The following is a 24,316-nucleotide window of genomic DNA, read 5'->3' on the forward strand; positions in this document are numbered from 1 at the left end:
TTCTTTACTCACTGCATTATGTTTAGTAGTGTAATGTGGCATACCAAGCAGTACCACTGCTGAACAATGGCGAGGACCTGCTTTTCTGAGGTTATATACTCTCACTATTGTCTGGGGATATTGCTCTAACTTTGGAGGAATAATCTTATTCTCTCCAAACTGGGTTGGGGGGGGGGGGGGGGGGGGGTGAAGGGCAAGTCACAATTTCAAGGCTCTAAGTAACTGTTTCGAGACTTTCTTCTGGCCATGTGAACAACAACAGAGTTGGTTGTACAAATTCCTTGATGTACACAGGGTCATCTGGGACAGGTTTGTACTTGTTCCTCAACCCTCGGGTGACCACTCGGACCTTTAATGGCTCTTGAAATTCTTGGTGGCACACTTGGTCATGTTTTTCAACATGAATAGGTACTGGACCAACTTATGGCTTTTTAAAGAGTCTCCACAGGAGAATCGACCTCCTCTTCCACCACATGGAACCTTACTTCATGGTGGTCTGCTGCCCCTTCATATTACAGCGTGGTAAGCCTTGGTATCATCTGGAGGTGATGTTTTAACTGGATAAGGCTCCAGCCTACTGTCCACCTGTGTCAATTTTATAATCCTCCCATGGATTATCCCCCCTCACCAGGAGGGATCAAAATAAGGCTCCTGAGGGCCATAAGGACTAAGCTGGTTTGAGTCTGAATGATGAGAATGAACATACTCCTGAGGCAATGGTGGTGGCATATGGGGTCACGGCGAAGGGGTGTGTGTGATGGAGGTTGTGGTATAGGACTGGTGGACCTGTCCTCATTCTTTTTGGAAATAGAATAGAATTCTAATTATTATTAGATTTGTTCCCTAAACATGAGCTTCCTCTTCTTCCAAGGTGTTGCTCTGGTTTGTGAAGCTCTGCCTGAGGTAGCGGCCGAACAAGTATCCTGCCACTTGCCCCTTGCACAACAAAACACTTCTCTTGGCCCTCATTGTATCCCGTGGAGGTGGGCAATACAAATTGCAAAGAGGTCCATTCTGCAAATCTCCCCATCTTGCCTCTCACCCTTTTTGGGTGCTTCTTCGGGAAGGGATGGGGAATGGGGGTAATATTAAAATCTATGGCTTGACCCAAAAAAAAAACACATACTGTGTCCTCTGCAATATCGAATTGTCTTAATTCTTAAACACCTGGCACGCTAAGCAGGTTGACTCCTTTGTGCTCTGAAGACACACACACAGGTTGCAGACCTGATGGTGGTCTGACCACAACTATGTGTGGTTGCAACTGATACAGAACTGGAAGGGAATATTCTCAATACCTGCCTCACCAGTCTTTCTTGATACAACCGGAGTCCTGGGAAAGAACTGCTCTGGTGCAGTTCGGAACCGAATCACCTTTCACTGATTCTTTTGATGATGGAAAAAGAACTGCTCTGGAGCAGTTCGAAACCGAATCACCTTTCAATGATTGTTTTGATGATGGATCAGGATACTCGACGACTGAAACCAAAACAATGGAGAAGTTGTTGACAGTCCCAAAGCTCGAACTGCAATGTCCGGACATGATAGAGATAAAAAACCAAAATCTAAGATGGAGTGAATGTCCTGGGGCATTGTGGGATTAGGAAGAGTCAAAAGATGTAGCGAAACCGAGGAGAGACATCTGGCCTAGCACTTAATGACTGGCGTATGCAAAGTATGAGATCTGTAGCAGCACATACTACAAACAATACGTTATGATCTAGCAAACCATCAAACATGTCATCGGAACCAGAAGAATACAACTACATGCAAGAATGGGACGACAACAGAACTGCACGAGATTCGGAGAATATCCCAAATTGAAACACCCCATGGAAACAAGCATAAAGGATTTAGGGAATAGGATGAAACTGGAGGAGTAAAACGGGAACCCACAAATCTAGATCCTATCAGAGAAACATGACAACACACAGACGTGCTCACAACTGGTGATAAAGTCAAATATGATTGTGATCTGGTGTGCTACACAACAATGAACAAACATTTTATGGGGAAAACAAGAATCTGAACACTTATGATTTGAAAAGGACAAATCTCAATGCATGAGGAAAAGCAAAACAGGAATGACACTTGGTATTTGAAACATCCAAGATTCTTTCAATAATTTGTGGAGCCGTCGCTAATAAAATGAAAATGACGATGCAAGTTGCACATACCATCATCAAACAACCAGAAGCAAAGTGATGGCCTAAACCCAAGAATATGGTTGAACAACAAAAACTAATAGGCTAGGAGATGTGAGGAAAGCTAACAGTCTAAGTAACGAGAGGGCTATGTAGAAAAAAGAGAGTCTAAATATAGAAACCAAAAATAGGAATTGATGCAGCCGGGCTTGAAAATGGGTGGACAACAAAGTAACTGAATCGAAAGAGGTGTCAATGGATACAAGGCAAAATCCAGAGATAGGGGAAAAGGAACAGACAGATTTCAGAGTAAACATTCGGGAAGAAGAGTGAAGGACTCAGCTAATCTGAAAGACAGCAGAAAACTAGAGCCTAGTCTGAGGTAGAGATAGGCAAGCAAAGGGAGATTCTAGGCAGTAAGATGAGCTGAGTGACCAACACAAAGGTCTGGATTCAGACAAAAAGACCAGCAGAAAGAACAAAGGGCGGATAATGTCACTAACCACTGCAAGGCGGTCAGTGGGCAGGACTGAAGGCCCCTACTAGAGAGTTACCTATTAGCTAGATCAATTGCTTCATTGTTCGGGGGAGGGATCAGGAAACAGGCAGATGGAACCATGGCCTCATTCCCTGTGGGACTGATGACCTTCCACTTCGTCCTTTGGGAATTGTCTTCTAGGACACATTCGTCATTCTTACATATTGTGATCTAGGAGAAACAAATGGTAAAGTCGGTTAATAAGCATACAGACGTCAAAGTGAATACAACAGTCATGGTGTTCCAAGTTTTGCAAATTAGCTTATCCAGTTGTTTAAACAATATGTTTGAACCAATCTCCAGTGAGCAATAAAACAAAAACAACATTATCTATGTTTTCCTATGATTTATAGAAAGGAACCAGGTTATATCGAATGTGTGCTGCATGCACCCAAGAGTCTGTTTTAGGAGGAGCAGAACCACATTTTGTACTACAGTCAGTCACATCACCTCCCTGACAAGCATTTATGTGGGCGACTGCTGAGGAGTTATGGATGAAACATGTCCGCAGAACTTAAATGCTGGAAGATGATTTAAGAGCCTGGGCTGCCGTGTTGTCTATCTTAAAGGAACCCCATGAAGATATTTCCTTTGGGGACCCGGATGTGTGAGATACTGAACGTACCACCAGGTTACTGGGGAGGAGGGAGAGATTTTAAGTCATATATGAGGATATAACCAGTCACCGAGAATGGTTTACTATCACGCTACTGTTTTTATCTGGATTGTCTCTGGGGCCTTGTACTAGAGCAGGCGTTGCCAGGGGAGTTGGGATTTGTTTATGGGGTCTGTACGAAGATAGCCGACTGAAGTCAAAATACGTATTCATTGCTGAGGCCAATTGTATCCTATGACACTTCAATAAAGACCTTTATTAAAAAAACACAAGGGCATTTATTATATACACAGAGAACGCTTTCCACCTGGGGACGGGAGGATAAATACACAGATGGCATAAGGCCCAAGGGTTCCTCTTAGTCCTGCGACCGTAAATATTACTGGCCACCTGCATGATGAAATGCATGAATCTAAATTTAGAAGACTCGCCCCTATACTAAGGCATTGATAGAGTGGTGGTAGACAAAAATAATATATTAAATATGGAACTGAAAGTAGCAAATGTGGTGCATGTTTTCCATTTTACCCTTTAATAAATGTTTCCTGAATGCCAGAGTGTACCTGTGTGTCCTTAGAAAAGGTACAGTGAGTCACTGACATTACAGAGCCGCCTCCAAGGTTGGAAGCCTGTAAAATGGCAGGCTTCAGAGAGGCTACAGCAGCATCCATCCTGGTAGAGTAACAGTGACTTCTTTGTCACAATAACATGCCTGTTATCCAGATGGGTCAAATAGGAGGAGCATTTCTAGTGTGTGAATATCCCTCCACAATCCTTTTCAATCCAATTAACAGACTAACATTTCCACGACCTAAATTAATTTCATATTTCCCTATACTAATTCACCACTAATATTTTGTGGGTTCTGTATAGTGCTACTCGCCGAAAAGTGTTTCAACGCCTAGTCAGGGGTAGTAAGCCCTATATAAATGCAATTACAATCTACAATAAAGAAAGGGCTTCTTCTGGAAATGATTTTCTAAGTGTTCACAAATATTCAGCCCAGACTGGTAAAATGCTTGATTCAAACTTAAAAGTGTTCTGAAGGCAAACTTTAAACTTCAAAAAATGTTCTGACCCAAAACTTCCAATGCTACTAAGTGTGATCCTGCACCGCCAATGTTGTCTGTACCTAATGTGGAAAGCAAAAAGAAGAGTTTAAAGTCCTTACCTCGATTTGCCGATAGTCACAGATGGCTTTGATGGGGAGAGTGCTGTTGAGTGCATAGTCCGAATTTCTTGGCTTTAACTGGACAATAGATTTTGAGCGTCCGACAAGACTAGCAACAGAACTTTTTGACTGAATTAACTGCTCCTTCTCATCCTGTGAATTGAATGAGTGAAAAATGCAAACACTAGGTTAGCAAAGCATAGGGAAAGCAAAGATTCACCCTGGGTTACATTCCAAGAAAAGGTAAAGGGAATCACAACCTTTAAGAAATTGAGGTCTGGCCTAAATTATAAAGCAAAATACAAGAAAAGAGGTTTTCATCCCACCCAGACATCAAGTCACATCCCCAGCCTGGTCAAGCAACTCGACAAAATAGAAGGAAAAAGGTTTCCTCCTCAATCCTAAAGCTAGACGCAGAAGTGTTTCCATCTGCTATACTGATTAAACCATTCAGGCAAAATGCTGGAAAATCGAAATCTTAAGCTCATGTTCTGAACAGAAGTTTCAACTCCGCTGACGAAGTCTGCAAAAATCCAGACATTTCTCAACACTATTCATTAAGTCATTTGGCACTTACCAAAGTGTGCATCTCACTTTAAAAAGATTTGGAAGGTATCAGCGGTAGACCGATTCCATTCAAAAATGTCAGACCAAGAGACATTTTGTACTTGCACCAGTCTACTGCCGGAATCCCCCAAGGCTTTCAATGTAAGGTGATTATTAGGGTGAAAAAGTAAACTAACAACATTTCATTAAATTTTGCATAACAAAATTATGTGATTTTGCCCAGCCTTACTTCTGAGCAAGTAATGGTCTAATCATGCAGCAGTGATTGCAGGGACAGTGAGATCCCTGCTTCAAGACAAAGCCACCTACTAGGCAAGAGAAGCTCCCATCTCACGCAATCATCCATAGAGGGTCTAAATACTGTAACAGATCGATAGCCTAATCATGCTGGACAAAGCAGAAATGATTTACAGCCTAATCACAGAGCGAACAAGAGAGAGTGATACCTCCATTAACAAAGCCAACCAGACTAAGACAAACTCCTATTCTAAGAGAGGCTCCCATCTTGATCAGTGAGCAAAAAGGATCCCCATCCCGATCAGTCACCTAGCAAGAAAAGACTAACTCCCTATCAGAGACTAAACAAAAACTCAATGTCGCAAATCAAATCATAGAGCCAAATGAGGTAACAAGAATATTGACCTATTAATAATGCCTTCCAGTGTCAGAGTTACGAAGACAACCTGTCTACCTGGGGCATGAGATTCCCCACTACCTATAATACAAAGCAGTAAGATAGCTGCTTTCTTTCAACGTCTGGCACTAAGAATTTGCTTGCCCATGTAGGGGCACCAGCCTAAACTAGCCCAACCTCACTCTTTGAACTAAAGCACTAAAATACCATTCCTGTGGACATGAGGGACATCTCAATGGAACATGAGCCAATAGAGTTATTTTTGTGGACAATGGGCACTAACTGTTTAATGTCAAAGTAGAATAAATACAATGGTAGCTTCCCTGAAACAGCTGACCAGTGAATGCTTCAGTTCTCCTTTTAAAACAAAGCTAAAGACTGTGAAAGGAACCCATTGAGCCACTAGAGTCTTGTGACATGTGGGCAACGTACCATGGAGTCTTGGAGAAGATCCTCCAGCCGGGACATGCTAGTGCTCAGCTCGCATGAATATTTCCTTTTGATTGACTCCTGGAGGTTCCGAAGATATGTTTCAGACTCACGCATATCGCTGAAGAACTGAGAATACAAAGCAGAAAGTTGGGGAATTACGCACATAATCACAAGAAAGAAAAGGGAGTGTGATGAGAGAGAGAGAGAGAGAGAGAGAGAGAGAGAGAGAGAGAGAGAGAGAGAGAGAGAGAGAGAGAGAGATAGTGTGTGTGTGTGTGTGTCTGTGGATGGAGGAGGCAGAAAAAAAGGGAGAATAGAGGATGAAGAAATCGAGAGTGAAAAGCACAACAAGAATAAAACAAATGAACAGGAGAATGAGTATCAGAGAATGAGGAAAACGAGGAGGACAAGGAAGGTGGTCATGGACAGAGAGATAAGAGCAAGGGAAGGAAAAGAGCAGGGCATTCAATGAGGCGGGACATAAGGAAGAAACAGGAGTGTTAACCGAGCGAAGAAAAAGAGGAATGACAACTAGAAAAGTGAAACTTGCGGGAAAGAGTGGAAAGATCATAGGTGGAGGAAGAAGAAGAGAGGAGAATAGCAAGCGAAGAGGAACATAAGAGAGAAGGAAGAGGTACAGTGAGGGCCAGAAAAAGGAAGTTAAACAAGAGAAAAGGAATATCAAGGAAAAAATAAAGAGTAGAGGGCATAGGCTTAGGATGATTGCACTGAGTCTTATCAAAGTAAACAAGAAAAGAAAACGCGGAAGAGGAGGGCACACATGCATTGTTACCTGAAAATAAGAGGTGTTCTCAGATATGTGTTGATCCACACACAGGCACAGCTGTTTGATCCACTGGCACTGAGACTGTACAGCAGCACTGTATGCCTATCAAAAAACACCCGATAACTGTGAGAATGCACCGGGGCAGATCCCAGCAAAAGAATCATACTTATTTATTTGCATTTATATTTTCTACAACACCCAAGGTTTAGTGAGATACAGCAGCTGGTAGAAAGCAAGTGTCCTGGTTATGTCATTGTGAAAGTAAAAGAGTAACCTACAATTTAAACAACCGTAAACATGAAATTGACCAAGACGTCTGACCCATAGTCAAACAGACATGCAGGATGTGACATTACACTGGAACAAAGCTGGCTGTTCCCTCACTAGATCCTTTAAGAGCGGGTGCCCTGGTGGTCACATGGCAGAAGCCACAATACAAAACAAATGGACAGAACTCTCCCAAGGTAAGATATGCAGTAGATAAATGAATTAAAGTATCTTTAGACTACTGGATGAGGATTATGGCCATGAAGAACAAGTTACTTACCTTCGGTAACGATGTATCTGTAAGAAACATTAGTTAGTTAGATTCCTCACCTTAGAATATCCCCAGGCGTCACACTGGATCCGGAAGATTTTTCGTCAGCAATACCCCTTGCGTGTCGCTAGGCGTCGTCTGCGGCTCCGCGTCCGTCGTCGGCGTCGTGCGCCGGAATGACGTCGTCGGAGTACTTAGACGCCGCCCTCGCGCGCTGACGTCAGTTCTTGTACATAGCTTTCCGCGCCAGGAACGCAGAGCCATGCAAAGACCGACACTGGTGCCAAAAAGAAAATCTAGGGGCCTGAAAAGGATATCCTTAACCCTAGATGTCGGTTCGCATAACGGGGAGGATGGGTGGGTCGGTGAGGAATCTAACTAACTAATGTTTCTTACAGATACATCGTTACCGAAGGTAAGTAACTTGTTCATCTGAAAGAAACACGTTAGTTAGATTCCTCACCTTAGAATAGATACCCAAGCAATACCATCCCCGGTGGTGGGTCTGCGAACCAAGATCACACCAGAAAGTCCTGGAGGACAGAACGGCCAAAGAAGCCATCCCTCCGGACTTGGCTGTCAAGGCAATAATGCCTGGCAAACGTGTGTAGCGAAGCCCACGTCGCCGCCTGACAGATGTCCTGCAAAGGGACACCCCGTCCCAAAGCAGTAGTAGCCGCTGTGGCCCGAGTGGAGTGGGCGCGCAGCCCAACAGGAGGGTCCTTTTTTGCCAAGGAGTAGCAAATTTTGATGTACAAAACGACCCACCGAGAGATGGTCCGTTTGTGCACCGCTTTCCCCTTCTTAGCACCCACGTATCCAACAAAAAGTTGGTCGTCCACCCGGAACTGCTTTGTGCGGTCCAAATAAAAGGAGAGCGCACGTTTTGGGTCCAGACGGTGGAGCCTCTCTTCCTCTTTGGAAGGATGCGGAGGCGGAAAGAAGGTGGGCAAGGTGACAGACTGCCCAAGATGAAATGGAGTCACCACTTTCGGAAGAAAGGAGGGACGAGGCCGAAGGACAACCTTGTCCGGATGAACAGACAGAAAAGGAGGCTTTGAAGATAAAGCCTGGAGCTCACTCACCCGTCTAGCCGAGGTGATGGCTACCAGAAAAGCAGTCTTAAGCGTCAGCAGACGAAGAGGACAATTATGAAGAGGCTCAAAGGGAGCGCACATTAGAAATGTGAGAACAAGATTCAAGTCCCACTGAGGCATTACAAAAGGGACAGGAGGGAACGTGTGAGTAATGCCTTTTAGAAAGCGTGTAACCACAGGGGACTTGAAAAGAGAAGGCTGATCAGGAAGCCGCAAGAAGGCAGAGATGGCAGCAAGATAACCTTTCAGGGTGCCCAGGGCAGAGCCCTGCCGGGCCAAAGAAAGAAGAAAGAGGAGAACCTCAGACAGAGGGGCGGAAAGGGGATCCACAGCATTTGCTGTGCACCATTCCACAAATTTGTTCCACCGGCAGGCGTATACCGACTTTGTGGAGGGACGCCTGGCTGCCAGAATGATATCACAGACTTCAGGAGGCAAGTCAAATGGCATCAACTGTCGCCGCTCAATCTCCACGCATGGAGGTGGAGGCTGGACAGGTTCGGGTGGAGGACCGTCCCCTGCTGCTGCGACAGAAGATCCTCCCGAAGGGGCAGACGTATCGGAGGATCGGTCAACATACTGAGTAGCTCGGGATACCAGTACCTTCGTGCCCAATCCGGAGCCACCAAGATGACTTGGGCCCGGTCGTGCCCGATCTTCTTCAGCACTCTGGGCAGAAGTGGTATAGGCGGAAAGGCGTACAACAGACCGCAACTCCACTCGTGACGAAAAGCGTCGCCGAGCGAGTGCCGCCTTGGAAATTCCAACGCGCAGAACTGCTGACATTGCGCGTTCTCTTCGGTGGCGAATAGATCTAACCAAGGCTCTCCCCACTGCTGAAAGAGACCTTGCGCCACTTCGGAGTTCAGACGCCATTCGTGATCCATCATGCACCGGCGGCTGAGTTCGTCTGCTCTGGCGTTCAGAGAGCCCGCCAGATGTTGAACCACCAGGGTGACGCCCTGGTGTTCCAGCCACGTCCAGAGGCGCAGGGCCTCCTGACAAAGGGTCCACGACCCCACCCCGCCCTGTTTGTTGCAATACCACATGGCGGTGGTGTTGTCCGTGAACACCTGCACGACACTTCCCCGGACAGAGGGAAGGAAGGCTTTCAGTGCAAGTCGGATCGCTCTCAACTCCAACAGGTTGATATGGAGACGAGACTACGCCGGAGACCAGAGGCCTCTGATCTCCGCATCTCCCATATGGCCACCCCATCCCAGGAGGGACGCATCCGTCACTACGACATGCTCCGGTTGGGGAAGGGAGAGGCTTCTGCCCATGACCCAATCGCGGTCCGTGAGCCACCACTGCAACTGCTGTGCAGTGCCCTCCAAAATCAAGACATGGTCGGACAGGTTGCCGTGATGCTGGGCCCACTGAAACTTCAGGTCCCACTGCAGAGCCCGCATGCGCCGCCTGGCGTGATGCACTAGTAGGATGCAGGAGGCCATCAGCCCCAGATGCCGCAACACTAGCCTGACCGAAACCCAGGATAGAGGCCGAAAGATGGGAATCAGGGCCTGTTTATCCCGGACCCGCTGTTCCGGTGGATAGACCCGGAACTGCGCCGAATCGAGAACCGCTCCGATGAAGAGGAGCTTCTGAGAGGGACTCAGGTGTGACTTCGGCACGTTGATGGAAAACCCCAGCAAATGCAGGAGATCCGCCGTAGTCTGGAGGTGGGAGACGACTGCCTGGGGCGAGCCCGCCTTCAACAACCAGTCGTCGAGATAGGGGAAGACTGGAACCCCTGATCTGCGCAGATGAGCTGCGACCACCGCCATCACTTTTGTGAACACCCGAGGGGCACTGGTGAGGCCGAAGGGGAGCACGGTAAACTGAAAGTGCTCTTGGCCCACCGTGAACCGCAGGTAACGCCGGTGGGCCGGCAGGACGGGGATGTGGAAATATGCATCCTGCAAGTCCAACGCTACCATCCAGTCTCCGGGGTCTAGGGCAGCTAGAACCTGAGCCAAAGTCAACATCTTGAACCTTTCCTTCCGGAGGAAGGCATTGATGTTCCGGAGGTCCAAGATAGGGCGTAGGCCCCCTTTGCCCTTCTTGGGAACCAGAAAGTAGTGGGAATAACAACCACGACCTACTTCTGGACTCGGAACGCGCTCGACGGCCCCCTTGGCCAAGAGGGCCGAAACTTCCTCGTGGAGAAGATTCAAATGATCCCCCGAGATACGGTGGTGCTGCGGTGGCATGGCTGGAGGGGTCGTCTCGAAGGGGAGGGAGTAGCCCCTTCGGACGATTTGCAGCACCCACCTGTCCGATGTGATGGACCGCCAGTGGAGCAGGTGATGGCGAACTCTGCCGCCCACTGGCGTGGAATGGGCCTGAAAGCTCGGACTAGGAAGGCTTTGAGGCGGATGCTGCCGGGGTGGATGTGGACTGACCTCGTCGTCCTCCAGAACCGCCTCGGCGGAAACCACGTCCGCGACCGCGCGCAGGTTGGTTCTGCGGCTGGTGGCTAGGCGTACGTGAGGAGGCACCCCTTCCTTGGCCACGAAAGGGGCGAAAGGCGGAAGTTCGCGACCGCGGGCCGAGAGGCCCAAGGACTTGGCCGTAGCCCGGGAGTCCTTAAAGCGATTCAGCGCACTGTCCGCTTTCTCGCCAAAAAGGCGAGTGCCATCAAAGGGCATGTCCATGAGAGAGCTCTGGACATCACCCGAAAATGACGTGGACCGCAGCCAGGCGTGACGTCGAAGCGCCACTGAGGTAGAAATGGCCCTACCCAGCGAGTCCGTGGTGTCAAGCCCACATCTTATAGCATGTCGCGCGGCATCCCTCCCATCGGCCAGAGCCTGGGTAAGTCGTGTCCGGACCTCCTCCGGACACAGGGGCAGCGCGTCCTCCACCGCATCCCACAGAGAGTGGGAATAACGGTCCAAGAGACAAGCGGTGTTCAAAGACCGCAGGCCCAAACTAAGGGAAGAGAACAGCTTCTTGCCAAACTGCTCTAGTCTCTTGGAATACCGGTCCGGCGGGGCGGTCGGGAAAGAGGATTGGGAGGTGGAGGCCTGGATAACCAGGCTCTCAGGGGTAGGGTGTTGGGACAGAAAACTGGGGTCGCCCGGAGCAGGGCGGTGGCGCCTGGCGACGTTCCTGTCCACAGGAGGAACTGTGGAGGTCTTGGACCAGGTGCCCTGTAGAACGTCAGTGAGGGCCTCATTGAACGGCAGCAGAGGCTCAGTGGAGCTTGCTGCAGACTGAAGCACCTCAGTGAGGACGTTCGTCCTCACAGCCACGGCAGGTAGCTCGAGCCCAAGGGCTGCGGCCGCCTTGCGTAGCACCACGGAGAAAGCAGCACCCTCCTCCGAAGCCACAGTCGGAGGAGAGATGAATCCAGTGTCTGGCGAGGTATCCAGACCACTGGCCTCCCCCAGTTCATCTGCCCAGTCCTGGGACAGTTGGGCCTGAGCGGCCATAGGATCCTCGGATCCCTCCCAGTAGTCCCAATCATCCGACTCCTGGTGTAGAGGAGAAAGTAACGGAGCCGGGCGGTAGACAAAATGTATCTCTAGCGGCGTCGATCTCGGCGTCCATCGACGCCGGACCGGCGCCGGGCCCGGAGCGGGACTGAACTGGGGCACGACGTCGAGCGGAGTCGACGTCGGCGTCGGGGGTGGTACCGGTGTCGACGCCGGCGGAGGAGGCGTGACGAGGTCGACCGGCGTCGACGGGGACTCGAGAACGGGTCCCTCGGGCGCTTGCGGCGTCGAGGCCGGAGCCGTCAACGGCGCCGTGGCCGGAGCCACTGGCAGGCAAGGCAGCCCAGTCGGGTCCGCGGGGCCCGAAGGCGCACCAGCGGGCGCCGACGGCGGAGCCAGGTTCCTCATGGCCGAGAGGAAGGCACTGACTTCCGCCGGCGTCGCGTTAGTCCCATGGACCGGAGGGTATGGGGACGTGCGCGGCGCCTGCGGCTCCGCCGGAGCCGCGGGGGTGGAACCACCCTGACCCTCGGCCGAGTCGCGCGACCGGCGAGGGGAGTCCGAAGAGCGATGTCGCCTCTTGGACTTCTTGGAATGCTTCGACTTACCCGAAGACTTGGATCCCGACGACCGATGGTGACGTCGGCTGCGCGACCGATCCTTGGACCTCCTCCTGGACCGGGATCGAGAGGCGCGCGGAGCCGCGTGGCGAATCTCGAGAAGCTTACGGGACCGCTCCCGTCTAGCCTTCGAGGTCAGGGCCTTACAGTCCGAGCACGACTCTGCGTCGTGGTCGAGGCCCAAGCAGTACAGGCACCGGCGGTGATGGTCCGTAACCGACATCAGGCGGTTACAGTCAGCACAGGCTTTAAAACCAGGCATCCTACCGGCACCGGAGTCGATTGACAGGATCAAAAAGTTAGTCAAAAATTGACTAAAAGGGTAGCTCTCCCGGATCTGCGCTTACTGGCGCGGAAAAAAGAAGAACTGACGTCAGCGCGCGAGGGCGGCGTCTAAGTACTCCGACGACGTCATTCCGGCGCACGACGCCGACGACGGACGCGGAGCCGCAGACGACGCCTAGCGACGCGCAAGGGGTATTGCTGACGAAAAATCTTCCGGATCCAGTCTGACGCCTGGGGATATTCTAAGGTGAGGAATCTAACTAACGTGTTTCTTTCAGATACATGGAGTATGAACCTATTCTGGGAGAAATGAAACATTTGAAGTCCATCTAAAACACTAAACTCCACTCTCACTGAACTTTTGTCAAGCTATTGCAAACATAAGTTCTTGAGTGGGAACAAAATGTGCTCCATTGAAGCACCACATTTTTCTTTGCTTGGGCTACCTCTAGTGCTTTTTTCTAGAGACAGTAACTCTCTGCTATCTAGCTGTTACGGTAGCTACCTAGAAGATGTTAGTTTACTATTTGTGGGAGAAAAGTGTGCTACTATAACATGCACCCCCACCTGGCACTGCTTATGACCTCACATATTACATCACTCATGACATGTTCTATGGCATCATTTATAACATCACTGATGACCTCTCAAATGAGTGTTAAGTTTGTATTATATTTTGTGGTTAACTACCATATTACTTTTCTAACTTATTTTGTACAGCCTACATCTAGCTAATGGGTGAAGCGTTTACAAAATCCAAGTGATTCCAATGCATCATTGGTGTATAGAAGGATTTGAACATATAATAAATCTATGAATTGAAGTGCAACTCTTGTTGTCGAGTGACAGTGATGACTAGTTACCAGCATGTTCCGCACAAGTTTTTTCATTCTGCAGAAATTGTTTCAAAGAGCCCAAAGATTCTATGTAGTAGATACTAAGTATCGTAAGCAACCTTGAGTTATTAGACAGAATCGTCTCCGCATGACGATTTCTAAATAGCATAGAAGACTGTGTGCACCAGATACTAACGTATGCACGTGATTCTTTGCTTCAGAAGATGGGCTATCTGTAAAGTTTTCACCACAGTATGAAGGCTGAACGCAGTACTCATTCTGTCTTACCTCCACTGTCTGCTTAGCTGGGTGGTTCTGCAGTGACAAAAGCTCAGCCTTCTCTTGAAGAGTCTGGATGATATCCCGCTTCTCCTCCAGCTCCAGGGTTAAGTCCTACAAAAAAAAAAGTAAAACTTAAAAATAAACATTTGCTATAGAGGGTTGCAGGGCTAACAGGACACAACAAAAGGGGAAAACAGTTAGTCACAACTTCACAAAGTGAAAAAATACACGATAGTTATTTCATAATATAATAATAATAATAATAATAAACCACATTTGTAAAGCGCGAACAATCAGCCGTAAGGGTCTCTAGGCGCTGGGGGCCGTCGGGAAGATTAAGCAAGCTATTGCCCAGAGTCACATGGTGCTGGGCTATTCTGCCGCCGGCGCTGCGGATCGAACCGTGATCCCCAGATTCCAGCGTCAGTTGCCCTGGCTGCGGCACCACACCTTTTTCCACAATTCCTAAAACGGCCAATTCTGGATTAAGGTGAGTTTCAGCTGCTGAAAAAGCTTGAATTCCCATAATGTACGAGTTACTTACCTTCGGTAACGATGTATCTGGTAGAGACGATTCTAGCCGCAGATTTCTGCACGTAGAATTATCCCCAGGCGTGAGACTGGATCCGGAAACTTTTTGCCACAGCATCCCTGCGCGCCAGGGGCGGGACGACACCACGCGACTCCGCCCGGCACTCCCACGTCAGTTTTCTTCTGAGAACTTTTCCGCACCACAACGCGGAACCACCAGATAAAAAACTGTGGGAGCATGGAAACAGTGTGCGAAGAGCAGAAAAATTGGAACAAAACGGTGACCAACAACACCACCAGGGTAGTGCCAACACCGCAGACCCCAAGGGCAGGGAAAGAAGAAAGAAGAAGAACAAGCAGAAACCTGCGCAGCCACCCTGCCCGCACATAGACAAACTCCCATCCCTGTACCCCGAAGGGAAGAACAGGCATAAAAGTCATGGCACACGTAGGAAGCCCACCCCCCTCATCCCGAGCAAGGAATGGGACCAGTCCCAAGACAGACAGGGACAACAAATCACCAAGCCACCTCAACCTAGAGGGCAACCACCCACAAGGACAAGGGCAAGACATGGCCAGAGGACCCTCAACCAGAGGATAGCAATGGAAGGAAGGGAGGGGAGTGAGGACAAGGATAGAAGCAATCCCCCCAAACCTGGAGTAGCCAGAGCAGCAGGGCACTGGCGCACCCAAACCCCATCCTCCAAAGAACCAAGGGAAGAATGAACCGCCCCCAGACGGAGCCACCCGTCAAGAACAAGGAAGGCACTCACAGGAGACACAGCTCCCCACCGGGAGCCGAGCACCGAAGACTAACCCAAGGGTCCTCGCAGAATAGGGGAGGAAGGGCGGTCCGTGAAGGAATCTGTGGCTAGAATCGTCTCTACCAGATACATCGTTACCGAAGGTAAGTAACTCGTACATCTGATAGAGACTACTAGCCGCAGATTCCTTCACGTAGAATAGATACCCTAGCAATACCCCCTAGGAAGGAGTGTCTGCAAAAGGACCCCACCAGCCAAAGCAGAACAGAGGGCCCCACCGGGGACCAGATCTGTGGACCAGGTAGAACCGTGCTCCTGCCAGGCCAGGGGAACCCCCACAAGCAGAACCCCAAGGGGACGTAGGAGGGAAAGAAGGCTGAAGAGGCTCGTACGCTCACAGCAGAAGAACCAAGAGCAAGGACAGAGTGGCCGAAGCACCCCACTCCCCTACAAGGCAACATAGCTTCCGCCGAATGCCAAGACATGAAGACGGAAGAAGAAGAAGCCTAGAGGGCCCAAGGAAACCAAGGAGAAGAAGGCGAGCCCACTCCAGATGGAGAGCAGCCTGCTAGCCAGAACAATGTCGGCAGTCAAGGCCAGGAGCAAGAAGAACAACAGCCCGAGGCCCAAGGAAGACCAAGTAGGCAACGCCTGGCAAGGGAGAACACAGGGACATCCCAGACCGCAGAAAGGGAGCAGGGAGAGGAGGAGAGGCCCGGGCCACCACCACAAGTGGCCGCGCACACGACCTTAGGAAGCAAAAGCAACCTACGTAAACACCATGGAGAACAGGTACCCGAAGGCGACCAGAACCCTCCAGCAGAACGCAAGCCATATGACAGCTACCATAACCCCACATAGGGCACGTTAAGTCCCAATAATGAGAACCCTCTTTGGAAGACCTTCCACAGCAGAGGAAGAAACAAAAGAACCACGGGAGAAAAAAGCACCCCCGCTACAGGCTGACAGCAGCCCAAGCAAAGCAGAAGACCTAATCTCAGGGCCAAGTCTGCGCAACCACTCCTGCAGAACTCACACACAACAACAAAGGGGTCGTCCAGCAGCCAACAATGCCAAAGTCCTAAGGAAGGACGTAAACGGCAAGAAAAACATACTTCACAACCATAACTGCCAACCTAAGAAGGCCCAGAAGCAACCCTAACTCAGAAGTCACTGAGGAGGGGACGGAGGAGAACGGAGCCCTGCCAAGAGCCTCTGGATGGCAGAGTCGGCCGGGGCATGAAACAACAGACTGCCATCAAATGGGAGATCAATGATCCTCTCCCGAATATTTTCGGGGAAGACGCCGTCCCGAAGCCAAGCATGGTGACGGAGAGCGACTGAGGAAGCCATGGCCCAGCCCAGCGCCTCAGAGACGTCCAGAGCAGAGCGGAGAATAAACGCCGCAAGCTCCCGGCCATCCAATGCATGGTGCCGCAAATCCACCTGAGCAGACACCTGGGACGCTGCAGACCCCAGAGACTCAGCCGAGTCCCACAAATAGGAGGAGGCCCTAGCCAGCACACACAAGGTGTTAAGGGCCCACAAGGCCGCGCTGGTCGAGGCAAAAATGTTGCGTCCCCAAGTGTCCAGCCAGCGGGCCTCTCTGGACGGCAGAGCCAACAGGGGCGGCAGGGAGGGAAAAGCAGTCCGCAGAAGGAGGCTAGCAGCTGAGGGGTGAATGGACAGGCACGCCGGGTCACGCGGCGTCGGAAGGTGCCGATGCAGAACATGCGGAGGCACCGGGTCCCCGGAGGAAGGACGCCTCCATGCACCCGTCAAGGCAGAAAGGAGCGAACCTTTAAAGGGAAGCCAGATTTTCCTCCCACCAGAGCCCTGGTGGAGAACCTCCAACAGATGGTCCGCCGGAAAGTGAGCCACCGGGTCACCCATGCGTAAAATGCCCACAGACACCGCGTGAGCGAAGGACGCACCCGCATCCGTAGGGCCCCACGGTGGTGAAAGCAGCTCCTCTGTGGGCGACTGCTGCAAACTAAGGCGACTGTCCCGAGGCCAAGCGGGGCGGGCAAGGGCCAGACCTGAAAGTCAGGAGGAGCTGAGGAATGAGGGACCTGCCGCTCTTCCGACGAACACCCCTGTCCCAGGAAGGGCGATGTAGGAGAGTAGGGTCTGCTTTCTATGTTCACCCCCACTTTTTTGCTTTTGCTTTACTGGTTTTCGACTTAGATGTGGCTGTGGGCCTGCTAATCAGACCCACAGCCCTGCTGTTCTCTCTCTAAATTAATACTATGTACTTTAGGGGCATAACCCATTTGGATAGGATCACCTTATTGGCCCCTGTACAGTGTACCCTAGGTACCCAGGGCATAGGTGTACCCTAGGCCTACCAGGGGCTGCAGCATGTATTATGCCACCCCTGGCCTGGTCTTCCATTTTGACACAACTGGCTGATCACTCAGCTGGGGCAAGGTCGTGTAATCACCCCTTGCTTAGGTGTAGTATTCCTATACCTAACCTACATATAGACACATGTGTACCTATCAGTCACTCCTATGGCAGGCCTTAACAATCCTGGAGGCAGAGTGCTTGGTAACATGTGAGATGGTGCTCTAGCATGAGCTGAGCCTGTCTGCAGCTTTCGGAACCATGTCCTTATAGCTGTTCTACGATATAGCCAACCATATACTCTTAAAGTGCCTTATAATCTTAGACGGTTATGGTAACTATGGTTTGGCTTTATCGAAACATGTCGTGTAAGGTGTCTAACACTGTGGAATAATACCCCCATACCATTTCTGGACATGAGGATATTATTCCCCCCTTCTAGAGGGAAAGACATGTTAAAATCATACTTCACTGTTGGCCTCTGACCAAAGCCTCAGCATCACAAAATGGATGCTGCTGCCACGACACAAGTCTGACCTCCTGCAGCTGGGAGTGATCCCAGCCAGGGAGGCCTGGACAATAGGTTTCCTGCTTGGGGAGGTGCTAGCACCTCCCCAGACAGCGTTTAGTGTATTGGGGCAGGGTGGGCTGAAAGGAATGAGACATGCCTGGGGCACACAAGGTGTTCCTTGCATAGTCCAGTTCAAACCGGCGCTGGGGCACTCCAGCCCCAGCTCTGGCGCGAAACTGGACAAAGGGAAGTGGGTGTAACCACCCCCTCCCAGGTCCCACCCATAAGGCGTGACCTAGCAGGTATCCCAGCCCCCCAGATTAGTATAAGAGTGGGAGTTGGGCCTCAAGACTTTAGATTATCCTGAACCTGCAAACTTGAACAGAAACTCTGGACCTTCGACATTCGATGAAAGAAGAAGACTGAAGAATCTCCCTTGTGGCCAAGGAGTGGCTACCCTGTGCAAACAGGCACCATCAAGAGACTACCCTCTGCTTTGCCCAAGTTCTACGAGGAACCGACTGCAGAGCCCGACCAGAGCCTTGACTTCCAGACTTCTCCGACCCTGATCCACATCCACAGCAGAGCTGAGATCCGTGGAGGCGACGAGCGACGTGGGACCGGCTACCTGGGAAAAGTGGCTAGTATCTTCAAGCGCAGCTTCTGAGGCACCCTCGAAGTTGTGCACCGGGGATTGAGAAGCCCCACCCCCAAGCACCATCTGCACCGAAGATCAGCCCCTCACACTCCACGAGTTCTGCGTGGGGCCCTTCAGCATTTTCCTGCTTGCCGCGTCTGTCCGGTTGCTTGCCCGCTGGCTAGTGGCCTTTGTGACGACGCACCCTGAAATCTTCGTCGCTGGTTTGGCTCCTCCAGACTGGCTCCTGCTCCTTTGAAAAAGAGAAGCACCCCAGACCTTCCTGGTCTGCACCAGAAGCAAGTCCTCCGTTCTGCGTGGGTTCCGCTTGCCAAGGCTTGGTGAGTCCTAGTCCAACTTCGACGCCGCAGACAGCAAGAGCCTTCGTGGGACAGCTCGCCTCCTGGCCCTGGTCGTCCTCGACGCTTCCTGGTCCTCCTGGCTGCAGCGACAAGCTTCACCTTCACCTGCAATCTTCACGACATCACCTGGTTCCTTCCTGGTTCCACGTGGTCACTGGCTGGTGACCTTGACTCTGTCCCTTCTGCTTGCAGGTCTCCTCTCTTCTTGATCCCAGCCTTGGGATCCACCGGACACTCTTCACTGACTGCCTGTCAGCATCTTTCTTCAGGCATCCATAGGAGTCGACGACGAAAACCGACGCAACTTCACCCCTATGCACCCGCAGCCTGTGGGCTAGGTAACTTGGGTACTCCGGTGCTCATCAGGATAGTGACTATCCTAGTGTCTAGTTTTCCAGTCTCGACTTCCTAGCTACTCTGGAAGTGTCCTAAATCTATCGATTTCTAAACTGTACTATTGCTATTGACTTTTACGCATTACGCGTGAGTGTTTCCACTCTGCACCTGAATCCCGTGGGCCTCCCACTTCCTAACCTTTGGTAGTATAGTGTAGCCCCAGCGATTCCCTAGGCCTAGGCCTATTCTATTTCCGTGACAGTGGTCCTTATACCACTTACTTAGTATATGGTTTGCGTGGCCCCTAGGGCCTAACTGTATTACTTACCTGTGTGACTTAATGTATGCATAAATAAGACTGTGTTGTGCTTACCTCTAATCTCATAAAGAGTGCTGAGGGTTTGACTAGAATAAATACACTTTATTTTATATATATATCTGTTGTGGTGTCCTTTCATTTGGTATTCAAGGGATTATATATGGTATCACAGCTGGCTTCACATGCCATTCAAAGTTTAGCCTAAGACTGCTCTTGTCCATGCTACCACTAGGATAGCTGGTCTATAAGGTTGACTTTACAACCAATCACCATAAGGGTATTTGGACTGATATAAGGTGTACACTAGAACTAGTGACATCATACATCAGGCCAACTTCTCACATTGGTGGCAGCGGTGGGATCTGAGCTTGCTGTTGTAATACCATTGTAATCTTAAGATACTAAATTGAAAGATCACACAGATATTGTCTAGGTACATATAACATAGATTATAATACTTAAGTTCTACTGGACTTAGTAGTTGTAGGTTGAAGGGAGTAACACACCCTGACTACAACTACCAGAGAGGTTTAATAGAAACAACTAGTGTAGGTAGGTGCACACACCACACCCTCACTAGATCATGTCTCTGGGAGGAGATCAAGTAGATGCTCTCTCAGGAGGGTCAGGTCTGCAGAAGACCCCCTCTAGATATGATACTCTAACATTCCAGGAGATGAGACAATTGTGTACCTCCAGAGGAATAAAACAGGGTGCAACCCCTACCCTCCTTCAGTTAAGACAACTCCTAGAGGAGTATGATGCTCTTAAAGCCTCACAGGCAGGTACCCTAGGTACAAAGGAGGGTCTACCCACCACAGATGAGTCAGATGGGACTTCAGATGAAGAGGTAGACAGCCAGGGCCAAGTAGGAAGACTTAGCCAGGCTAACCTAAGCTTACATGGGAGTTTGCATGGGGTCCCCCCATACAGACCCCCAAGTGGGCTTACACAGAGAAGCAGGAAGGACAGATCCCCTTCAAGGGAATCCATCCACTCCCATGTCTCTAGCATCTCTAGTGTTTCCTCTCACAGGGGAATGACTTCCCCTGAGAGAAAGGAACATGAAGCCAGAATGAGGGAAGCTAATCGGAGGATTCAGAGGGAAGAACTTGCCCTTGCCAAGGAGAAGCTTGCTCTGGCTAGAGAGCAAAAGTTAAGTGGGTCAGAACCCACTGGTGGCAGCAATATCCCTAAGGATAGAGACAGGCACTATGATAATAGAAACCTGAGCAAGATTGTCCCTCCCTACAAGTGTGGGGATGACATCCACAAATGGATAACTGCTTTGGAGAGAGCTTGCAAAGTACAGCAGGTACCCCAAAGTCAGTGGGCAGCTATCTTGTGGCTCTCCTTCTCCGAGAAAGGTAGAGACAAGCTCCTCACAGTTAGTGATGAGGATGCAGATAATTACACTGTCCTGAAGAGTGCTCTGATTGATGGGTTTGGCCTAACCACTGAACAATACAGGTTGTTGTTCAGGGATACCCAGAAGACACAGACTCAGGACTGGACTGACTTTGTAGATTGTGCCACTAAGGCTCTGGAAGGCTGGCTAATGGGAAGTAAGGTTAAGGACTATACAGGATTGTATAATTTGATCATGAGAGAACAAATACTTAACAACTGTCAAAACCAGCTATTGCATCAACACCTGATTGATTCTGATCTGACTTCTCCCCAAGAATTGGGAAAGAAGGCAGATAGATGGGTCAGGACTAGAGTTAAGAAGAAAAACCAGAACCAGGGCGGTGATCAGAAAAAGGCAGACCAGAAGGGTAATGATCAGAAACAAAAAGACCAGAAGTCTTCACCAGGCCCCCAAAAGGCTCAGGGGGAGGGTGGTCCCAAAAAGGATAAAAAGAAAGAAGGCCAAAAGAAACCATGGTGCAACTATTGTAAGTCCAACTCACATTGGTTTAGTGAGTGCACCAAAAAGGATAAGCCCCCAGCCACCATTGCCCCTAAGGCAACTGTACCCCCTAGTTCAGCTGTAAGTGGTGGTTCCCAGCAAAAGGGTGTAGTAGGGTTAACCCTGGGAACTGAGGAGGATTCTGGCCTAGTCAGAATACCTACTCAGGCTGTTCTGATCTGTGATGGGGACTTGGCTTTGTCCTCTACTGTAGGCCCCAGTAACCTGGGCAAGTACAGACAGACTCCTTTTATCAACCAAAGAATGTCTCAGGCCTACAGGGACACTGGGGCTAGTGTCACAATGGTGACACCTGCTTTTGTGGACCCTGGACAGATCATGCTAGGTGAGAATTACCTAGTGACCAACGCTAGCAATGCCACTACCTCCCATAGTGTGGCTATTGTTAACTTCTCCTGGGGAGGGGTAACTGGCCTCAAGAAAGTTGTTGTTAGTTCAGACCTTCCTGTAGAGTCTTTACTGGGCAATGATCTTGAAACTTCAGTTTAGTCTGAAGTGGAGTATAGGACCCATGCAGAAATGCTGGGGATAGATGCACATGTCCTTGCTGTGACCAGGTCACAGGCCAAAAAGTGCACCACTGAACAAGTGCTGGATCCGGAAACTATGGACCAGTCACAACCCAAGAGAAAGAGCAGTAGGGTTAAGGCTGTGCCTTCCCCCCTGCCTCAGGTGGTGGATCAGCCCTCCCAGGAGGATGATTCTGAGAGCCCTGAAGGAACTGTCCTAGACGAACTGGAACCTGATCAGGTTGAGTTTCTTGGGACAGGGGGACCTTCAAGGGCAGATCTGAGGCAGGCTCAATTAGACTGCCCCTCTCTTGAACCCCTCAGACAGCTGGCTGCTGCTGAGGCTGCAGGGAATGCTCAAGGTACCCATAGAGTGTATTGGGATGAAGGGCTACTGTATTCAGAGGCTAGAGACCCCAAGCCTGGTGCATCCAGGAGGTTGGTCATACCACTGAAGTTCAGAGGCTTCCTTCTTACCTTGGCCCATGATATTCCCCTTGCAGGGCATTTAGGCCAGAACAAGACTTGGGACAGGCTTGTCCCTCACTTTCACTGGCCCCATATGTCAGAAGATACTAAGGAGTTTTGTCGCTCCTGTGTCACCTGCCAAGCCAGTGGCAAATCAGGTGGCACCACAAAGGCCTCCCTCATACCACTACCTGTGGTGGGGGTCCCCTTTGAAAGAGTGGGCATAGATATTGTAGGACCAATGGACCCACAAACAGCATCTGGGCACAGATTCATACTGGTGATAGTGGACCATGCCACCAGGTACCCAGAAGCAATTCCCCTGAGGACCACAACAGCTCCTGTTGTGGCAAGGGCCCTGCTTGGAGTATTCTCCAGAGTGGGCTTTCCAAAGGAGGTCATTTCTGACAGAGGTGCCAACTTCATGTCAGGATACTTGACTGCAATGTGGAAGGAGTGTGGTGTGAACTACAAGTTCACCACACCCTATCACCCACAGTGCAATGGGCTTGTTGAGAGATTCAACAAGACCCTAAAGGGAATGATAAAAGGATTACCAGACAAGCTTAGGCGAAGATGGGACATCCTTTTACCCTGCCTTCTGTTTGCTTACAGAGAGGTCCCACAAAAGGGGGTTGGCTACAGCCCTTTTGAGCTTTTGTTTGGGCATCCTGTAAGAGGACCCCTATGTTTAGTAAGGGAAGGATGGGAGAGACCTCTCAGACAACCCACACTTGATATAGTGGAGTATGTACTTGGTCTCCGCTCCAGGATGGCAGAGTATATGTAGAAGGCTTCTAAAAACCTTGAGGCAAGCCAAGAACTCCAAAAAGCTTGGCATGACCAAAAGGCTGTACTGACTGTTTACCAGCCAGGACAGAAAGTGTGGGTGTTAGAGCCAGTGGCCCCAGCAGCACACCAAGACAAATGGTCTGGACCCCACACTATTGTTGAGAAAAAGGGAGAAGTCACCTACTTGGTGGACCTTGGGACTCCCAGAAGCCCCCACAGGGTGCTTCATGTCAACAGATTGAAGGCATATGTTGACAGGGCAGACATGGGGCTACTCATGGCTACAGATGAGGGGCAGGAGGAAGAGAGTGACCCTCTCCCAGACCTGTTGACTCAGAACCCTGATGATGGCTCAGTTGATGGTGTGGTCTTTTCTGACAGCCTCACTGCCCATCAGCAACAGGACTGCAGGCAAGTTCTGCAGTCCTACAGACATATGTTCTCTCTGACCCCAAGTCAGACAAACTGGTGCACCCATGAGGTGGACACTGGTGACAGTCTGCCTGTGAAGAGTAAAATCTACAGGCAACCTGACCATGTCAGGGACTGCATAAAAGTTGAGGTACAAAAGATGTTGGAGCTGGGAGTCATTGAACCTTCAGAGAGCCCTTGGGCTAGTCCTGTAGTCCTTGTGCCAAAGCCTCACACCCAAGATGGTAAGAGAGAGATGAGGTTTTGCGTGGATTACAGAGGTCTCAATGCTGTCACTAGGACAGATGCCCACCCAATACCTAGGGCAGATGAGCTCATTGACAGACTGGCAGCTGCTAAGTTTTTGAGCACATTTGACCTGACAGCAGGCTACTGGCAAATCAGACTAG

The 24,316-nt window shown here is 50.1% G+C and overlaps 1 protein-coding gene across 5 annotated transcripts in view; it reads right to left on the minus strand.

Annotated features, from left to right (window-relative positions):
• Positions 1 to 24,316, minus strand: part of MACF1 (microtubule actin crosslinking factor 1) — a 1,146,281-nt gene that overhangs the window by 781,763 nt on the left and 340,202 nt on the right. For all 5 annotated transcript variants that reach the window (XM_085648361.1, XM_085648360.1, XM_085648359.1 and 2 more), the window contains 5 exons: positions 13,994 to 14,098; positions 6,896 to 6,991; positions 6,103 to 6,228; positions 4,470 to 4,622; positions 2,699 to 2,853 (listed from right to left, as the gene is read on the minus strand). In XM_085648361.1, the coding sequence (XP_085504487.1) occupies positions 2,699 to 2,853; positions 4,470 to 4,622; positions 6,103 to 6,228; positions 6,896 to 6,991; positions 13,994 to 14,098 (635 nt within the window). The remainder of the gene's footprint in view (positions 1 to 2,698; positions 2,854 to 4,469; positions 4,623 to 6,102; positions 6,229 to 6,895; positions 6,992 to 13,993; positions 14,099 to 24,316) is intronic.

This window comes from Triturus cristatus, chromosome 3_2 (assembly GCF_964204655.1).
Source record: "Triturus cristatus chromosome 3_2, aTriCri1.1, whole genome shotgun sequence".
NCBI lineage: Eukaryota > Metazoa > Chordata > Amphibia > Caudata > Salamandridae > Triturus > Triturus cristatus.